Consider the following 20,410-nt stretch of genomic DNA (forward strand, 5'->3'; position numbering starts at 1 on the left):
AACCATTCATTCTTTCCACAGCAGTTATGAGAGTAACATGGAAATACCATGGTTCTTCAAATACATTACACTGTCTTAGTGATCAGCAAGGAACATAATTGATTCAAGTGTTTTGAATGACATGACATATTATATCTACATATTTTATCATTTATTTGACTGATTAAGCCAATAGAGACTAACTGGTTTTACACATAAAGGACACACAGTAATTACATTATTAATGTATCCATTTGTACATTTCCAGTGTATCTTCTACCGATGAGCATTTTAACACTGGGGTATATGCTAACAGCAATGAATCCTAGCGAGAACCACCAAATGATTGATTTTGTTAAAGCCTTGAGACGAGCTCTGCATATTCACATGCGCTGGAATGATCCAAGGACTTCTGAATATTTAAGTGTTTTATTTTTACATTCATCTGTAAAATACAATGAAGATTAATGATATGCACTGAGTGATGAATGAATCTGTTTTTTTTCTCAGGTACAGTGAGATGATTCCTGTGTAATCAGTCTGTAGAATTCCTGCGTGACAATCTCTTTCTCACTTCAAGATAAAAAAAAAAAATAGCTTCAAAACTAAATTCCTAACACATCATAACCTGTAAATTAAGTTCAAAATGCCCAGAATAATCTAGATGAGCAGCTTCAGTTTAGCCCTAGAAGCCCTGTTTTTATACTAGCCCTAAAAACAGACACCAACATGAACTGAGTTAGTTACATGAGTGACCTAAGAATCAAATCAGAGGTATTACACAGGAATCAATTAGTTACAAAAACAATTCAACATTTCTTTTTTTCCACAAACATTGTAAAAGACATGATTATTTCTCATCACCGTCACGTACAGAGGGTGGACCTAAAATACCTAATGACCTTTTAATATCCTTTATTAAAACCAGCAGAAAATACAAACAAAAACATTGAAGTAGCTACATGAAGAGAAAAAGAGCAATTCACATTAGAAGTCCATCTAAAGCAAACGAGTGATGATTAGGATGCTGTACACTTTTTGCTGTTGCCACAGAGGAAAATACAGTCACCTGGACATCCTGTTTTACCCATGGAGGGCTTAGGCTCGGTCCTAACGGTGCGTTAATCATATAGAGCAAAATTGAGGACTTCAGAAGATTCGGATCCAGTTGCATGGTGAGTCCTGGTAAACCTGCTCTCAGAAAGCCCATTGCTTGAGGACTCAGTCCTTGAGTGTAGAGAAAGTCTAAATACACTCTCACCTGCTGGTCTCCTCAAAATCTTCCTCTGTTGACGATCACAATATGTGAAACTTAAGAATACAAAAGTTAATTATAAAGAGATGAAGCGTTACTGCAAAGTTATGAGTCTTTGCTCATTTAAATCTGTACCGCTGCAAAACGACAAAAATAAAGAAGATCAAGGGCTTTTCTAGAGTTCCCTAGCATTTCCTTAACAATACTATGCACACGTTGCCATGTGTCTTCTGCCGTAAATTCTCCAGGTTTGTCAGTTCAGCGAGGCACGATTTCATCTCTCAACTAAAGTCCGACTTATCTCAGCGATTTACGACTGACACTCGGTTTCACCCGCACCAGCTGTCTCCTCTACATTATGGTGCAGCTAACGGTATTTCAAGACATGAAGACGTTCTTCGTGTGACACGTAACCCACAAACTGTTCAAAATTTTCAAGCATAGTGTAAGTGGTCCATGCAAAGTCTTCACAAGAAGAGCGTAAGTATGAAATGTGTGAAACCTATCTAGCTAAAAACGGATGTGATCCATTCCTAACACGAGTTTACCAAGCATGAGGCTATCAGCAGCAGAACGTCATTAGCTTACACAATAGATAGCTTCCACGCCATGGTAAGCATTTCTATAATCCATCTCTTAAATAAAATGTCAAAATAGCTAAAAATTTAGCAAAAACATAAGTCTAGTTTGCGAGCATACAAATAGGTGAGCAACCCGTACACAAAACCGGCAACCGCCCCGAGACTACCAGAACGCTACTTCTGGCTTAGAAAGACACTCTGGTCCATAATGTACAAACCATGCTAGAGGCACATCTGTGCTTGGTATACAGCTGATGGGAGACCATTAGAGAGACCCTCAATGTTTAGAAGGCCTTGAGAAGACCAAAATCGCCGTAGGGAAAGGGCTCAACGGTGCCCAGAGTTGGGTGAATCAAGAAGCAGCCTGTCGATTTGTGCAGATGGAGTCGAACTTGTAATGTTTGAGCTTGAGCAGATGGTGAAAGCAAGGTCGTTGGAAACGGACGAGATCTATTTACGATGTTCAATTGACGTGGAGAGGTAAAGTGTATGTGCATTGGAAATAGAGGGCACTCTGTCACCTAAATATTCCCCTCACATGGGGCCGCTCTAGGCCGCCGTCTGCCTGAAGCAGCACAAGAGAGGAGGTCGCTGTGGTAAAGGACAGCCCACCGAGGCCGAAGACGATTCAAACACAGGTGCCCTGGTGAGCGGGAGGCAGAGCTTTGCGGTTCTTCAAGCCTTGGCTTTTCTCTTTGAAGTCCATGGGCTTCTGCTGGGACGTGTCGATAAGAGCGCTGGCGATGGCTATACCTGCAGACAACACACAACAAAGCAAGCTCAGGGTCAGAGAGGAGCAGTGCAGACTCGCAGAGAGCATTCAAAAGCAAAAATGGTTCATTTGCATGTCAAAGGAAAGTTATTTAAAAAAGGGACAATGGTAACTTAAAGCTATCTCTTTCAAAAGAACAACTATCAGCTCGTTCATTTTTAAAGACCAATTTTTGACTCTTCATACATAAAGGAGAGGGTCCACACATGCCTTGGAAGACTAAGAAACTACTTCTTGTTCAATGTCAAGGTCACTGGTTTCAAGGAGCATCCCTTTCTCTTCTGTAGCCACTTTCTCTCATTCTAGGATGGGGGTTTGAAGTGAGCTCGACTCCCAGCACCCTATGTTTCACACCAGGATTCTGTCACGGACTGCTGTGGTCAAAACCATGGCCACAACCCCAAAGCCATTTTTCAAAGCAGCATCTCACAAATCATCCTGCAAACACAACGGCCACGTCTGTGCTAGTCTGGCACTGCTCCCTTCCTGCTATTGAAGCAATACAATTATCAGAGGGGAACAATTCATTACTTCAGACAGGCCAGGGCAAAAGGAATTGAATTCAGCACAACAGTGTGAAGCCGGAGCTTCAAGTGTTCAGGCAAAGAGGATTTACATCCAAGAACAACCTGAGCCTCAGACAGTTACACACTGCCCTTCATCGATTTATTACCCATCACACCTGGGCCTCAGGGAAGAATGTGAAAACTCCACGTCTGTCAACAGAACAGTTCTGGGGAAGTGTGCAGTGTACGCCTACTACTGGTGTGCTTTTAGAACTGGTTTTGCATGAACTTTAACTACTCACCATTCAGGTCAAAAAGGATCGGATATGAGCCAGTAATGGTGGGTCAGTAGAGTTAAAAAAACAACAACTGCTAGATTAAAAAAATAAAAAGGGGTCAGATCGTGAGGATTTTAGAATAAAAAAAGTTTGCTAACTTGCTGAGCTGCAAAAATGGCTTCAGAAATTCTTGAATTTCAAGTGTCAAAAACCCAAACATTAAGAAATGACCACCTACATATACTCATCATCAGTTATAAAATAAAATATACAATAAAAAAATAAATAAAATAAAATACTACAAGCACATATCTCCACATTTTTTCTTTACATTGCTTCAACAAAAATTATTTAATTTTATATAAAGCCAGACATGCATGTTTTCCTACTGAAATCCCAATGAGAAGAAAAAGAGGTCACTTATTTGATCACACATGCATATAATGAGCAAACATCCAGTTGATTTTGTTAGCCAGGCGCGAAACGAGAAAGACCTTCAGCACCATGGAAATCTCGTAGGATCTGTGAATATAATCAATATGGTTAGAAGCGATCAGCGGCTGTCTGTTGGCTGAGTTCATTATCATGTCCCAGCGCTAGGTCGAGTGGGAGGCTGTTTCAGTAAAAAAAAAAAAAAGTACCATGTTTTCAAGATCAGGATCAGGTGACGCATTGCTTTATCCGAGCAGACTAACACCTACACATCCCATCCTGCTGTGAAACTTCCAAAATGACAAACCAAAACAAAGCTCTTTGACGACAAAGTAACATCTGTACACGAAGCTCCTGTGCTTCTCTCCAAAAATATTCTTTGTTGATTCAGAAGAGTCTCAGCATTTTTACCCCTCAGTTTCTCTCTCCTTTTATTTCTCTCTATATCTGATGTACCTCTCTCCAAAAGTGCTCATGACGAACTTCAACAGCCCAGCAAGCAGCCACTCAAGTTTTCAGTGCCATGATATTACAACAAAGCTCAGTCTCGACAGATCCAACTTCTTTAGATATCACCAAAATACTCTTTTTGTGCATATCAGTTGTTGCTGTTATGTGCTGTTATTTGTTGCCTCTATTTTGTGCTTGTCAAACAAAAGAGAAGCTATTAGAGATGCTTTATTGAAACAAAAGTTGTTGTTTTTTTCTCCAGATCAGTCAAGTTCCTGGGGAGGAAGTCGAACATAAAGCAGCATGTTGACTGACATGCCTGCTGAGAAGAGGAGGAAGTAAAAGGTTTTTATTCTTAGTCCAATCTTATCACTCTGTAGTTTTCAAAGCCAGACAGAGTTCTATGAGACAGTCCTCAAGCTGACATGGCTTTTAAAGCACCGCTGTCTAAATATATGCATGTGTGATGTGTCAGTACGAACTCTCAGAAAAGGTGTTGTCAGGTGAAGGTGAATGACAAAGATGGGGGGGGGGAGAAATACAGAAACTGGACACCATTATTATTGAATCAATAATTTTTTTGTCTGTACATTTGTAAAAGATAAATGTCTTCTTGTTTGTTACAAGACAATCCTTTGTCTCAAAGGCCACTGAGAGGTGCAATATCTCCTCAGATTTTCTTGATCCAATAAGTTGTAACAGACTGGATCTTTTTTATTCAGACTATAGACAGGAGACATTCAGACTGGGGTAAATCATAGGGTGTCAGAGGATATGACCTGCAGTCACAGACAAACTTACATCAGACCACCAGGGGAACGCTAGAGAACTTCACTGACTTCCTGCATGAAATTAATTCCCACATGGGGAAAGAACCAGACTGCAACATATTAAGTGAGCAGCGGGCATGTTAATTCAGTATAAAACATTAACTGAGAAGCTGCATGTACCATGTCAGAGTTTTAAATTTCAGTCACATTTTATGCCAGGGATAAACTTACCAAGCACACTTGGAGGATAAACCACCAAAGAACATGTAGAAACAATTGGGGTGCACAATACATCAGTACAATATCAGTTTTCTGTGGATATTAGAGATTTTTGTTTACTATATCGGTATGGTTCGAGATTTTATATTTTCTCAATTTTTAAATTTAGATTATTGTTGCTGTAATGCTCACTTAAAATATAATCTTCAACACTAATAATTTAATAATGAATTTTATTATAATTTAATAAAATTATACAATTCATTGCTGTAATGTTAGTAACACTAGTAATTTAGCAATTAATTAAATTATAAATTAATTAAAAAAATTATTTAATAATTTATTACCACTGTTAATGTCAAAATTAATACCCATTTTTCATAAAATATTGTGATGCCTAAATGTAATTTGTAGCTTTCACTTATAGCATTAGTGTTTTATTTTGAAATTATTTAGCCAAAATAACTTAGGTAAAGAATTGTGATATTAACCACAGCATCAAAATAATTCTTGTCCTATTGATGTTGGTGATGCTTATATGATGCTGATGATTTTTAATACTGGTACATCCTTAAGAAGAATTTTAGAACAATGAGCCACTTGGTTTATTTCAACTGACACAGCCACTTCTGGTGACAAAAAAATTATTATAATAAGTTTTTTTTGGGTGCATAATGCTTCTACCTCAATTTTCCTATAATCTGTGAGCAAAACAAGGTGGTGCACCATGATATAGTAATGGTATCAGACATTAATGAATTTGGCTGATGCTTTTATCTTTTAATCTAAAAAGACTTATATTGCATTCAAGCTTTGCATTTCCTAAATCAAACCCATTACCTTGGTTGTGGCCACCACCATGCCTTACTGTTTCAGAAAGGCTACATGTAAAACAAGGTACATATAAAGTGGGCACACATTTTAGGACACCTTTGGAAATTACTGACCTGACTGGCCGGGTGGAGGAACACCAGATGCCACTCTTGGGAGGTACATTAGCACTGTGAGCACTGCTGCTTTAGCCCCAGAACAGGGTTCCACGGCAACTGGCTTGGGCGGTCCCTGTGAAGAGATCAGAGGAGAGGAAATGTGTCATCTATAACAAGCCTCCTCCTGAACACATCACCATTAGTCATAAATGTCACAGTACTCAGTGTGAGCTGACATTGTAGGATGTCTCTCGCATGTCGACAGAAAAGGAGAATCCACATCACGATAATCTCAGTAACAAATAATCTCCCTGAAACTCAAAGACTTCACAAAGTGCAAACCACTTTCAAAGTTCACATCATGCACAGGCGGAGAAAATCTGTGACATTTCAGGTTGTCGACTACCAACTCGGGTCGTGTTGTAGCACCAGCTCTTCAGTGGGAGCTGCCCTGGATAGAAGTATGCATCAGTGGGTCTCTGATGCAACGCAGTGGAATGAGGAGGAAGGAAGCAATTGTGATCTTAAAATGCCATCTTTTATCTCACATTACTGATTATTCAGTGCTGGTCCACTCACATACATATGAATGCTTTTCTAAAAGGATGTGTCAATGGCTTTATGTGTTTTAATGACAAAGAGAGTCATAAATGTCCTTGCCAATGAATAAAGCACACGTGTGATGTTGTGTGTGTGGGATATTGTCTTTAAGATTCCCTCAGCTCATTAATACACTCTCATCTCTTACCCTCCAAACACACTCTGACTCTATAGAGTGGCTTTATTCACCATTTAAAGAGAGTGCCTCTTCAAGAGCTCTTCCGAGAGCGTGCTGCAAGATCATAGACTTTGGCAGCCAATGGCTCTCCACAAAATGAAGCTTTAATATTTTACCTCAGTTGCCAAAATGTGTAAAAAATAAAAAAAGACACAAAAAAGGGAACAGATGCCAACTATTTTCTTCTGCCAAGAATGGTCCTAATCGAGTCTATGAATTTAGCGCCAGCCGTCAAACCAACAAAGTTACCCTAAGGTACATTTCCCTAAAGCAGGAATGTTTAATACAAATCTGGCCCTTTCCCACCTCTATATAATTATGGCAATTATTGAAGCACACAGAAGATATTTAATTGAGCTCTCTGTGGATTTGGACTGATATGCAGATCATTAAAATGTTTTTTTTGTGTGTGTGTGTGTGTGTGTTTGTCCTATTGCATCGAATCACACAACCAAACAGACCGTCAAAATCTGCCTATATCCATTTTTCAGTTTAAATTAAGAATACTTTTATTATGGCACAAGTCAGGAGATGGATACAAAAACATTTCAATGGCTTTATCACTGCCTAGAAGCACAGTGAAGTCTATTATTATTATGAAGTGGATGGTATTTGGTACAACACAGACCCTCCCCTGGATCACAACGTCGCTCCAAACAGGATGAAAGAGCCAGGAGGAAACTGGTCAGAGAGGTGACCAAGAGGCCTAAAGCACCTCTGAAGCAGTTGCAGGAATTTATGACAAAGAGTGGTCATTGTGTGCATGTGACAACAATATCACAAATTCTCCACAAATGTGGCTTGTACAGGAGGGTAATCTCAGTAACAAATAATCTCCCTGAAACTCAAAGACTTCACAAAGTGCAAACCACTTTCAAAGTTCACATCATGCACAGGCGGAGAAAATCTGTGACATTTCAGGTTGTCGACTACCAACTCGGGTCGTGTTGTAGCACCAGCTCTTCAGTGGGAGCTGCCCTGGATAGAAGTATGCATCAGTGGGTCTCTGATGCAACGCAGTGGAATGAGGAGGAAGGAAGCAATTGTGATCTTAAAATGCCATCTTTTATCTCACATTACTGATTATTCAGTGCTGGTCCACTCACATACATATGAATGCTTTTCTAAAAGGATGTGTCAATGGCTTTATGTGTTTTAATGACAAAGAGAGTCATAAATGTCCTTGCCAATGAATAAAGCACACGTGTGATGTTGTGTGTGTGGGATATTGTCTTTAAGATTCCCTCAGCTCATTAATACACTCTCATCTCTTACCCTCCAAACACACTCTGACTCTATAGAGTGGCTTTATTCACCATTTAAAGAGAGTGCCTCTTCAAGAGCTCTTCCGAGAGCGTGCTGCAAGATCATAGACTTTGGCAGCCAATGGCTCTCCACAAAATGAAGCTTTAATATTTTACCTCAGTTGCCAAAATGTGTAAAAAATAAAAAAAGACACAAAAAAGGGAACAGATGCCAACTATTTTCTTCTGCCAAGAATGGTCCTAATCGAGTCTATGAATTTAGCGCCAGCCGTCAAACCAACAAAGTTACCCTAAGGTACATTTCCCTAAAGCAGGAATGTTTAATACAAATCTGGCCCTTTCCCACCTCTATATAATTATGGCAATTATTGAAGCACACAGAAGATATTTAATTGAGCTCTCTGTGGATTTGGACTGATATGCAGATCATTAAAATGTTTTTTTTGTGTGTGTGTGTGTGTGTGTTTGTCCTATTGCATCGAATCACACAACCAAACAGACCGTCAAAATCTGCCTATATCCATTTTTCAGTTTAAATTAAGAATACTTTTATTATGGCACAAGTCAGGAGATGGATACAAAAACATTTCAATGGCTTTATCACTGCCTAGAAGCACAGTGAAGTCTATTATTATTATGAAGTGGATGGTATTTGGTACAACACAGACCCTCCCCTGGATCACAACGTCGCTCCAAACAGGATGAAAGAGCCAGGAGGAAACTGGTCAGAGAGGTGACCAAGAGGCCTAAAGCACCTCTGAAGCAGTTGCAGGAATTTATGACAAAGAGTGGTCATTGTGTGCATGTGACAACAATATCACAAATTCTCCACAAATGTGGCTTGTACAGGAGGGTTGCAAGAAAAAAGCCACTCCTCAAGAAAGGCCACTTGCTGTCACGACTGAGCTTTGCCAAAGCACACCTTTGGCACTTTTCCATTGCATGGTACGGCACGGTACGGTTCACTTTTGGGAGGTTTTCCACTGGGTACAGTACCTGATACCTGGTACTTTTTTTAGTACCACCTCAGTTGAGGTTCCAAGTGAACCGTACCATTACCAAAACGTGATGTGTAAACTCTGCTGATCACTGATTGGCCGGAGAGAATCGTCACTACCTGCGTCACTGAACTTGCGACACAAACACAACAGAACCGCTAGATTTAAATCAGCACAGCCAGCGAAGGATCGAACGCAACTGTTTTGAATTTGAGAGGTCAGAACTGTCCGTCTTGACTGCGCTTATTTCACTCCTCCCCTCACTGCAGCCTCCTACTCTCGCCTTCATTTCAGACGAGGCAAGGCGCATCTCAAACAAACCTAGTTTTTCAGGAGTCGCGGCAGTAGAGGCGGCGCAACTATAACGATGTGTGAATAATCCCGCCCACTCTAAAGCGATGCTAAACTGCAGTGGAAATGCAAACCGAGCCGTGCCGTGCCGAGTCGTACCACGCAGTGGAAAAGCACCACTTGAAGATTCTGAAGCAGATGAGACTAAAATTTTATTATTTGGCCTCAACACCAAACGATATGTCTGGCGGAAATCCAATACAGCTCATCATCCAAATAACAGCATTCCAACAGTAAAGCATGGAGGTGGTAATATCCTGTTATGGGGGTGTTTCTCTGCAGCAGGGACTGAAGCATTTGTCAGGACAGAAGGAAAAATAAATGGGGCAAAATACCATCAAATTCTTGAGGAAAATCTGCTGCCTTCTGCCAGAAAGTTGTCAATGGGAGGAAGGTTTACCTTCCAACATGACAATGACCCAAAGCACACAGCAAAAAAGTGGGGAACAAATGCACAAATATATACAGTAATGACTATACAAATGCATAGCCTTTCTGGAGAGGCGAGATTTTGCCTAATAAAATCATAGACAATGTGTTCAGTTCTAAAACGAAAGAATGCCCAAGCCTATCGCTTTCTCTCATTTTGTGAGAGAACTCATGGAATGTGAAGGCATAGGCGTGGAGGGGCTTGTGAAAGGTCAAATTAAGCTTGCGCTGACAGTGATGTCCATCAAGCCCAGCGGACAGAGGCTGTTATCAGAGCAATATCTGTCTCTTTGAGAGGAAAAGAGGCCACTTGGGCTGCACTTAAAAAGTTCAAAGCCATTGTTTCTGAGTGACAGGGGTGGCAGAGGCGTCTAGCGTCCCTTCTAGCTCCTTGATTCCTCCGTGTGCAGAATATCATTGTTTTTCCTCTTGATTGTCTCCCTCTCCTTCACACTGCATGTTGTTTCTTTATCAAAATCAGTCTGTAGAGATATATCCTTCCCTTGCTAAAGGCCTACTTAGATCTTAAGGACAAGGTTAAGTTTACACCATGGAGAAAAAATGTAACCATAAGGATGGATGTCGATACAATCATTTGCTCTGCTAGCCAGACAATAGGGGTCTAGTCTCTAATCCACCACAGAGCACCATATTTATCATAAGTGATAGACAGAACAAACCACAATGGTTTGACAGTGGCCTCAAGACTCTTCACTCTGACCGTCATACACAAATGCATCTTCTTGCTTTTGAATGATAGAGAAAACCTCATTATTTCTGGCAAAACACACCAATTACAGTAAGCGATTCATGCTAAATATAACGCTTAATTACTTATCTCCATTTTCAACCCTACACTTGCATACCCATTTCTGGCCAGTGCTATTGTCTGAGCTTGGTAGTTAAAGATCTATTTAAATTTCACACCCAAACATGCATGCAATAGACCTTACACTTGAAAGTACTTTTAATGACAGGGGAAAAAATCATGTTCAAAGCTTTGAAACATTTGACTCATTTTAATGTTTGTTCTGTGAGTGTACTGTACATGTAGGGTATATGTCTTTTAATATGTTTTCTATAGTATATATGTCTTTTATATATAAAAATTCCCCAGAGGAAAAAAAATTACAAACATTAAATATTGCTTAATAAATTATTATTATTTTATTATAAAATATAATATAGTGTATAAAATGAATAAATACATCCCACAAGGTTAAAAACTACTCCTTTATACAAAAAAGGGAATCCATCAAAGAAGAGTCCTATTTATAGAACTCCTATAAAACATCCATCACAAAATACTTGACACAAAAAGACCCTAAAAGGTTCTCATTAGTCTGCTATGAGTTTGTGGGGACCATGTATTCAATGTATAAACCGTATAAACCACCTAACAAGATCTTCATTCCACCCAACAACTCCAAACTATCAGACAAATCCATTTTCATGCAATTATGGTTTCGGATTCAGTGATATTCATCTCATTCACATTAGCCTTGCACCATACAGATTAGAGTAATCCAATTGCAGGCCATTTAGAGAGCATTGCTATGACACAGCTAATGAATAACAATACCGTTTAGAGTCCTACTAGCAAGCTAAGCTAAGGTTTGTTTGAAAAACGAGATTACAGAGGAATACATTACAGCACACATGCTGCAAAAATGCACTGGAAAAGGTCATTTAAAAGGTTTTCATAAATTCATAATTGCAATACAGACATGAATGCTACTTTAAATCTTAGGGCATTTTGAGAAGAGCTGTGCTTTTATTTTTATGAGTGAATGGACTTTCCCTTTTAGTCACTATTCTATAGACTATGTGCAAGGCTGTGGTATTATAAATACTGTATATACAAAAGCTAAAAAATTTAGGGTCACTAAGATTGTAGAAGAACATACTATAGAAAAATACTACACAGAAAATACTATAGAAATGTTTATTCAAAAGTCAAGGACACAATAAATTGATCAAAATAAATTGACAGTAAAGGCATTTATAATGTTGATTTCAAATGCTGATTATTAAAGTAGTCTATTCATCAAAAAAATCCTAAAAATAAAGTATTATGGTTTTCACAAAAATATTAAGCAGCACAACTGTAGTAAGTAATGCTTCTTGAGCACCAAATCAGCTTATTAGAATGATTTCTGAAAGGATCATGTAACACTGAAGACTGGAGTAATGACTGCTTAAATTTCAGCTTTGCCATCACAGAAATAAATGGCATTTTACAACACATTAAAATAGAAAGCAGTTATTTAAAGCTGCAATAATATTTCACATTACTGTTTCTACTGTATTTTTGATCAAATAAATGCAGCCTTGGTGATGAGAGAGAGAGAGAGAGAGAGAGAGAGAGAGAGAGAAACACACCCCCAAACTTTTGAACAGTAGTTTATACACCGGGAAAGTCGTCAGACCAACTCATAAATAGTTATGGTGTGTTTTGCACAGGCAAGCATCACATTTTCTTAAGAAAAAAAGCAAAAAATCTTTCAGCTTTCGCCCAAGATTATCCACATCAAATAGCTCTGCTCATGAATAAACTGTAAAAGTAAACTCTAAAACTTAATTTTACAAAAACACTCACCTTTGAACATGAAAATGAGGGACAAATCCAGAAAACTGAATGTTCATGAAAAACGTGCACGTTTTGTCTTGGGAGAAAACAAGAAAGGCTATAAAAAGACATGAACTAGCCAGAAAACAGATGTCTCTCGTACAGCCCTGCTGGTTCACAACTAATTGAGGGCCAACTCCATCCCACTCTCCTGCATTGACTAACCTGATGAAAACAGCTCAGCACCACTGAGCCACATGCAAATTAGACACTGAGACAAACAGGCTGATCAGAGACACTTTATGGGCCATGTCTTCATGACTTGCTAACGTGTCCGATGCCTGTAAATATTTCATTCACTGATTTTCCACCTTGTATCTCTCAATGTGGCCGACTGGTGAATATCTAGTATTCTTATGACCGCATTCTATCCCTTGTTTCATTTTTTTGGTGTCTTTATTCCATCTAACTTTAATTTCCTCTCTTCTGTTCTTCTCTTCACAGATTTAGAAATATGTATCGCAATATCTACTGCCGAAGATGCAGCCGATAAGCTGCTGCTGCTGTGAGTATTAAGCAGCAGAGAATGAAAATGGAAATGCAAACAAGGTCATAAAGCAACAGGACAGTCCTATTCATCTATATGTTTCTCCAGCTTTTAATGGCAGGCGGAGCATCTCATTTGCATGGCTAATAGCAGCATTTGCAGTGACAGGGAGCATACAACGCTGGTCTGTAGATAAGAGTACACTATTGAGCACTCTAAAACACAAGAACGGCTACGTACACAGTATAATTTAAACAGCCCTCTCTTTGTTGCCTGGTGACAGCCTCCATCCATCATACTCTAAAACTGTTAACGGGCCCATATGTTGTGCGCTGGCCGTGGTGGCAGAGCAGCATCTGTGTCATCTGCACCATTTTAAATGGGCCAGCCTCACATTGGCTTCATAATGCACTCCTGCTGACCTCGATGCACAACTATTTTTTCTCCAGTCCAGTCGAGCTCAACACAAACCAGATCAGTCTGGCCTAATCATGACCTGTGGCAGATGCAAACTGACCATGTAGAGATTACAGAAGCAGCATTTCCTGTCATTATACTGCAAAAATCATGCGGGGCAGTGAGCAGGCAGGTTCAATCTTGTCTATGTTATGTCTGGGGTGTAAAAAAAATTTAAAGTACAAAGGATACAGTTGTTGTTGGAAAATGGCACAATCCAATTTATATTAAGCACTTCAAACAAATTCATAAGCATATAGTTTAAAGAGGCTTGCCCTCCTCACTGTAAAAAGTAATCACTGAATCTACTTAAGAAAAGTGAGTAAACATAACTGATTTTTACAAATTTGTTGAATTTACTTAATTACACTGTGTTATGTGAACTTTCAGGTGGATGCAATAGTTAAACTAAACAACTTTAGTAATTCAGTATTTAATGTTTGAACAAATGTCATGAAAACAAGTTATCATCACAACCACTGTTTAAATGTTTATATTTCAGAAAATTCTTTTTCAATGCCCAGCACTAATTGTAACCATTTTCTTGTCATATTATATGTGCTCTTTTTTGGGGACTTAAACTCATGCAGTGGAAGTGGAAGTTCTACAATGGTTCTCTCTCAATGGGTCATCTCTAGTTCAGTGAATTTCTCCATTGTTTCAAAATGGCTGAAGAAGCCTTCGGGATGATTGAGTCTTCACGCTCCTTTAGCTAGATTAAAGCTAATAATCTTTAAATAACGAGAATTTCCCATCTGCTTATAAGTTTGCTGCAGCCATATTTTTTTAGCATTACTATTTATTTTGACTTGTAATACATTTTTTTTTGTGCCAACAGAAGGCAAAAGTGGCAAATGTTTTATAGATTTGGTTTATTTAGGTTTTTTTTGCAGTTCTTTCAGGAACATGAGGCACATGTAGTTCAACAAAAACTGAAAATTCTTTCATCATTTACTTAACCTCATGTCATTCCAAACCAAACAGCTGACGGTAGCCATTGACTTACATAGCATTGGAAAAAAGTACTATAGAAGTCAACTGTTTAGTTACCCACATTCTTCAAAATATCTTCTTTTGCATTCATCAGAAGAAAGAAATTCATAAAGGTTTGTGAGAGAGTAATGGATGACAGAATTTTCATTTTTGGGTGAAGGCCTTTATATCTAAACATAATACACAGATATTAATTTGTTTGCAAATGTTTAACCTGAATATGTACTCTTAAAATGTAATTACTTATTTTTGTCATACTGTGCTCCTGTTTCTAGGACTATGAAGAAGAAGAGATGTCAGTCGGTCTATATTGACCATAACTTAAATCTCTAAGTTGGCTGAACTTGTCAAATTGAGTTAGCAACACTCAAGTTTTCTGGTAACCTATACATATACACAAGTTACCTATACAAAGTTACAGTAAGTTTTATTAACTCAAAAATGATAAACTAATTTGCTTGAGAAATTTGAGGCAATCAGTTTCCACAGGTTTTCCAAGTAAGTTCAACTCATTACTTTTTACAGTGCTGTCAGATGCATGTCAGATGCAGAGCCATAGCGCACACACCGATCTGTCAATTTTGTGTACGGTTACGCCACTAGGTATGTCCCAATCCCATTTCCTTCTTGTCTATTCATCATCTCCTCACTTTTTCTATAAATGATCTTGCAAAAGATTTAAATTCTATCAATATTCACTCACCCCTCTGTCATTACAAACCTGTATGACTTACTTTCTTTTCTTCTGTAGAAAACAAAATGAAGAATATTTCTATATAAAGTCAATGGTGTCCAAACCAACACGGGCTTTTATTATTATATATGTATTATATACATTATTATACAATGAATTCTTGGGTAAACTATCACGTTAAGGCTTTTTGATATCTGAGGCTTAGTGGTTAGCACATGCAACGGGCCTATAAACTTCACAGCTACTGCATAGAAATGGCTCAAACAAGCCTTGGTTGAAACTAATATTAACATCCGTCTTGGGTGAGCTAATCTGCGATAACCACAGACAGAATTTGAGCTACAGGTACATATTACTGTGCTGAACCGTCTGGATTGTCCTCTTTTTTTTATTAGCAGGTTATGCTAAACAATTCAACAGCACCAGATGCTGTCTCATTAACCTTTATGGAACTGAATTGCTCTCATTTCCCTCCTTTCACCTTCAGCTGCTGCCAGATCCCAGCAAAGTGGGGCCAACATCTGGATCTGCCTCAACAGACTCCAAGAAGTGTCAATGTTGATCACCGAGCACATGATGAATGCTGGGGAAGAACAACATGAGGGGACACATATGCAATAAGACTAAAACTTGGTCTATGCTCAAGGATTTCATACCAAGATGCCTCCAAAAGCTAAAAGTAATAAACAGAAACAATTGCTCAGTAGAGAGGCGTGTAGAAGAAAAGCTCAAAAAGCCACTGTGGACAAAATTGCACTGGTCGAAATTAAACCTCTGAGGTTAAGAAGTGAACAGCAGGAATCCGGTCTCAAAAGGTCTCTCTGTTTCCACTGCAAAGATGACAGAATTTAAAAAGTGATGAAACGCAACACAATACTGTATCATCTGAAGCCAAAATGTTGATTATCAAAACAACTTCTGTTAGCAAAAACTTCAATTCTCAACAGCACTCTTGTGGATGCAGTTTTACAGAACTTAAGTGGCTCTTCTCATGAGGCTGATGTCCCCATAAATGAGAGCCGTGTGCTCGTAAGAGTAAAGCTAAAGTTTGTTTGAAAAGATCCATGTTGAACAGCGTTCAGCTGGAGGATCGACGAGTATGTTGTTTTCTGCTCTCTTCATTTGTGGTGTGTCCTCCAACAGCCCATAATGCTCACTGAGCACCACTCCACTCTACACTAATGGATTCTGGAGAGGCACATCAAGTGCTGCTGGACGTGTGTTTTGAACGTCTCTGCTGAGCGGCAGGTACATCTGCTCTCACAGGTCTGTGTGTGTGTCTGTTGTGTAACAACCATGAATCGCGATGCACTTAAATTAGAGCTGTCAAACTGCAAACGGTTTCTGCCTGGTATTGCTCATCATTTACACTGGAAACCTCATTAAAGGGATAGTTCACCCAAAAATGAAAATTCTGTCATCATTTACTCACCCTCATGTCGTTCCAAACCTGTATGAGTTGCTTTCTTATGTTGAACACAAAAGAAGATATTTTGAAGACTGCTGGTAATCAAACAGTTGGTGGTTGCCATTGACTTTTTTTTCCTACTATGGAAGTCAATGGCAACCACCAACTGTTTGATTACCAGCAGTCTTCAAAATATCTTCTTTTGTGTTCAACATAAGAAAGCAACTCATACAGGTTTGGAACGACATGAGGGTGAGTAAATGATGACAGAATTTTTGGGTGAACTATCCCTTTAAGTTAATTATAAAGGTTAAGTACATTATATATACACACATACATACATACATACAGTGATGAAAACATGCCTAGATTATTTTTAATATGATTTTTTTTATTTTACATGAATGATGATTACTTGCTTTAATTTTAAATCTACATAGAAATAATAGCTGATTGGAAAAATTTCACATGAGGGGAAAAAGGTCATTTCAGAGCCATAAATACTGGTGTATATAATGTATATGGTGTATACTAGTGTATTTCCACAGAGAATAAAATTTTCTTGAAAAATATTTTCTTGTGTCTCGAAAATCATTTTCTAAATATAGTGAATATTTGATACTGTATATTGACTAACCTTTCATTGAATAATGTTAGCCAAGTAAAATCTAACTGGTTCAAAGTTCAAAGGCCAAACTAACCTCGATTCCACCCTGAAGCAGTTCTACTTGAGTGCCGCCCAAATCCAGTGTCACCGCGACCGAGGCAAAAGGGCGACTGGCCATCTGCTGCCTTTCCCTCATCAGTTGCTGTAGCAGTAAGAGTAAGAAATGAAAGAAAGAGGGGAAAAAATATGATACATTAGTAAATATCTGTACATAAACTTTATGATTTCAAGCAACTCTAAGATGTCAGTTTTCTGTCAAAATCTCAGATGTAAGATTACAAGTGGTGACTGACGGCATAAATGACATGACTCACAGAAAGATCAGTGACTGATATTTATTGCAAACAGAGAAACCAAAAAGCTCCCTGAGACGCACACTGTGAGGCAGTATGCAGGGATGCTGATGTGTTTGAGATAAAGGAAAAAGATTATGAAAAGAAAAGAGGAGAACATGCAAAACAGAATAAAGCGTAGAATGATAGAAAGAGACAGAAAGTGAAAGAGAGAGGCCATTGACAGCACTTTGGCTGTTTTCCAGCACAGACAGAAACAGGTGGTTGAATAATTCATTTGTTCCATATAAAAAAGTTTGGAGGACCTGGCTAATCAAATGTCTGCGAAGATTGGAAGGAAATTTCTCTTGCCACAACATGCATGACAAGCAATTATTTTGCCATTGATTGCGTGAGCATCAGTATTCCAGTGGAGGAGTTTAATTAATGATGCATTCCCTGTAATTTCTCCACTCCACTGACTGGCTGGTTGCCCTAAAAGCAGAATTCACAACCTTCATACAAAATCCCATCCATAACCGATGGCACACTGCTTATTTTGCCTCTATGATAGACACAGTTTATCTATCATGTGCACATGGTGCACAACTTTCCTTGCTTGTGCTTACAGGAGGAGATGAGACGGCCCAGGTCAGAAGTACTTCTGAAGGTCAAATCAATATATTTATCAATACCAACTTCTCATCTGTAATCAGACTGTGTAGATGTCAGTGAATGAAAGAGAGTTAGCATTCATGAGCATTTGCAGGTGTGACATGGGTAGAAAAGATCAATACAGTGCAATATAGAGCATTCGATCACACGGGACTATGCTGGTTTCTTCCATATAAGAGAACTCCACAAGGAACAATTAAAATACTTTTTCAGTGAAACATTCAATAGGCATCTTAATAAGATCTCAAAGCCTTGCTTAAATGTCTCGTTTCATTTCATTACCAACAATAGCATCAAACAATAATGAACAACACTTCATCAGGTATGTAGAAAACGAAAGCTTCTGCCCTGGAGACAAACTTTGAAAGATGTTGTACTTAAAAGAACACTCCAAATCAGCTTCTCTCACTTCAGAGCGATGGAGAAGTCGCAGGTGATGCCACTATCATTTCTGGATAATCAATAGTAAAAACACACACACAAAACATGGAGTGGTCTTCACCAACAGTCGATCGATATCTAAATGCGGGCTGATTGGGGTACCAAGGACAAGGCTGATTGCTATTGGATTTGTGACGAACAAAAGTGTGCTGTGTTAAACTCTAATTGTTTCACATAACAAAAGACAACTGCTGAGGTACTGTCACTTGCCTGGTTTCACAGCAATTCTGTACCATGTTCACATCCTGATAAACACACTAGTGTCCACACACACACTCATGAATGGGGATTTCATATAAGCAAATTGTAAACCAAAAACTTTACTTTACTGCTCTGCACAAAATCACATCCTTTCAGGCAGTTTGACGTTTAATAATAAGACATAAATAAGAATTTATAACAAAAGAAAGAAATTGAATTGCCACTAGTGACGGATGAAAAAAATAAGAAATTAATAGTTTTATTCAACAAGGACGCAATAAATGTATTTAAAAGTCTTTAAAATAAATGCTGTTTTTTTCTGACCATTCTATACAACTGATACTAATATGAATCATTTCTTAAACAGCAAATCAACATATTAGAATGATTTCTGAAGTATCAAAATTCAGCTTTGGGGATCACAGGAATAAATTACATTTTAAAACATTAAAATAGAAAAATATTATTTTAAATTCTGTTTCAATGTATTTTTAAACAAATAAATGCAGCCTTAGAGAGCATTAGAGATGTTTTACAAAAACAAACAAAAGGCTTACAGACTTACTGAAAGGTAGTGTAACTACCTCTATATGGAATTACCAGCAGTGTTTCCAGCAATGATTTACAATAAACAACACAACTGATTCACCTGAATCACAAACAAATTTGTTGAGCTTAATTTTTTTATTAAAAATATTCCTTAATAATTGGAAACAAAGCAACTTTTTTATTCAAACCAGCAGGAACATGGTAAATGGTTATCTTAAAGAGAAAAAATAAAAAGTTTGTAACTTAAAAATACCCAGTGGTAAATAGCAGTACTTCACTTTATATATACAGTAATTCACTAAGAAAGAACATGTAAAACGGGAACACTAGTGCATGCCTTTAAGTGCCTTGATTATAGCACTCAAAAGTGACTGATGGATGCAGGCAAACTAAGAAGCTTTGCACTCAATGAACTGAAGTGAACAGTCAATTCCTATGAACACGCTGTGTACTACTAGTCTTCTGCAAGTTTTCCACATGCTAACTAATCTTTTAACAATGGTAACATGTACCATTACAGAGTTTAATGGATCAATGAATGCTTTCAAGATTATGAATCTTCAACCACTACAACAGATCTTCAAAACTCATTCAGATAAATGAACAAGAAAGACTTCAGCTTCAGAACAAGCATCTACATTCTATGATACTGTAATTTGGCAATTAAAATACATCATCCGACATATGCAACAAAAATAGATTATATGGATAAGCCTACCTGAAGCTCAAACAGTGGAAACACAGCGCTAACAATGATAAGGTCATGGGATCGATTCTCATTGAAAGCAAAAATTCCTTAAATGCAATGTAAGCTGCTTCAGATAAAAGCATCTGCCAAATGCATAAATCTTAATGCAATATTGAAATATCAACAGTCTCCTAGAAAGGCATTCAGATTAGTAAGTTCTTTAAAGGGTTTTAAACAGACGATAATTGGGCCAATAAC

General features: G+C 38.2%; 1 protein-coding gene across 1 annotated transcript in view; it reads right to left on the minus strand.

The window, feature by feature from the left end:
- Positions 1-289: 289 nt before the first annotated feature.
- LOC107581546 (attractin-like protein 1) overlaps positions 290-20,410 on the minus strand; it is a 133,861-nt gene continuing 113,740 nt past the window's right edge. Inside the window, exons 27-28 of the mRNA XM_016267124.1 lie at positions 6,190-6,304; positions 290-2,568 (exon numbers count right to left, since the gene is read on the minus strand). Of these exons, the coding sequence (XP_016122610.1) occupies positions 2,444-2,568; positions 6,190-6,304 (240 nt within the window). The 3' untranslated portion in view covers positions 290-2,443. The remainder of the gene's footprint in view (positions 2,569-6,189; positions 6,305-20,410) is intronic.

This window comes from Sinocyclocheilus grahami, unplaced genomic scaffold (genome assembly GCF_001515645.1).
Source record: "Sinocyclocheilus grahami isolate Dianchi unplaced genomic scaffold, SAMN03320097.WGS_v1.1 scaffold36.1, whole genome shotgun sequence".
NCBI lineage: Eukaryota > Metazoa > Chordata > Actinopteri > Cypriniformes > Cyprinidae > Sinocyclocheilus > Sinocyclocheilus grahami.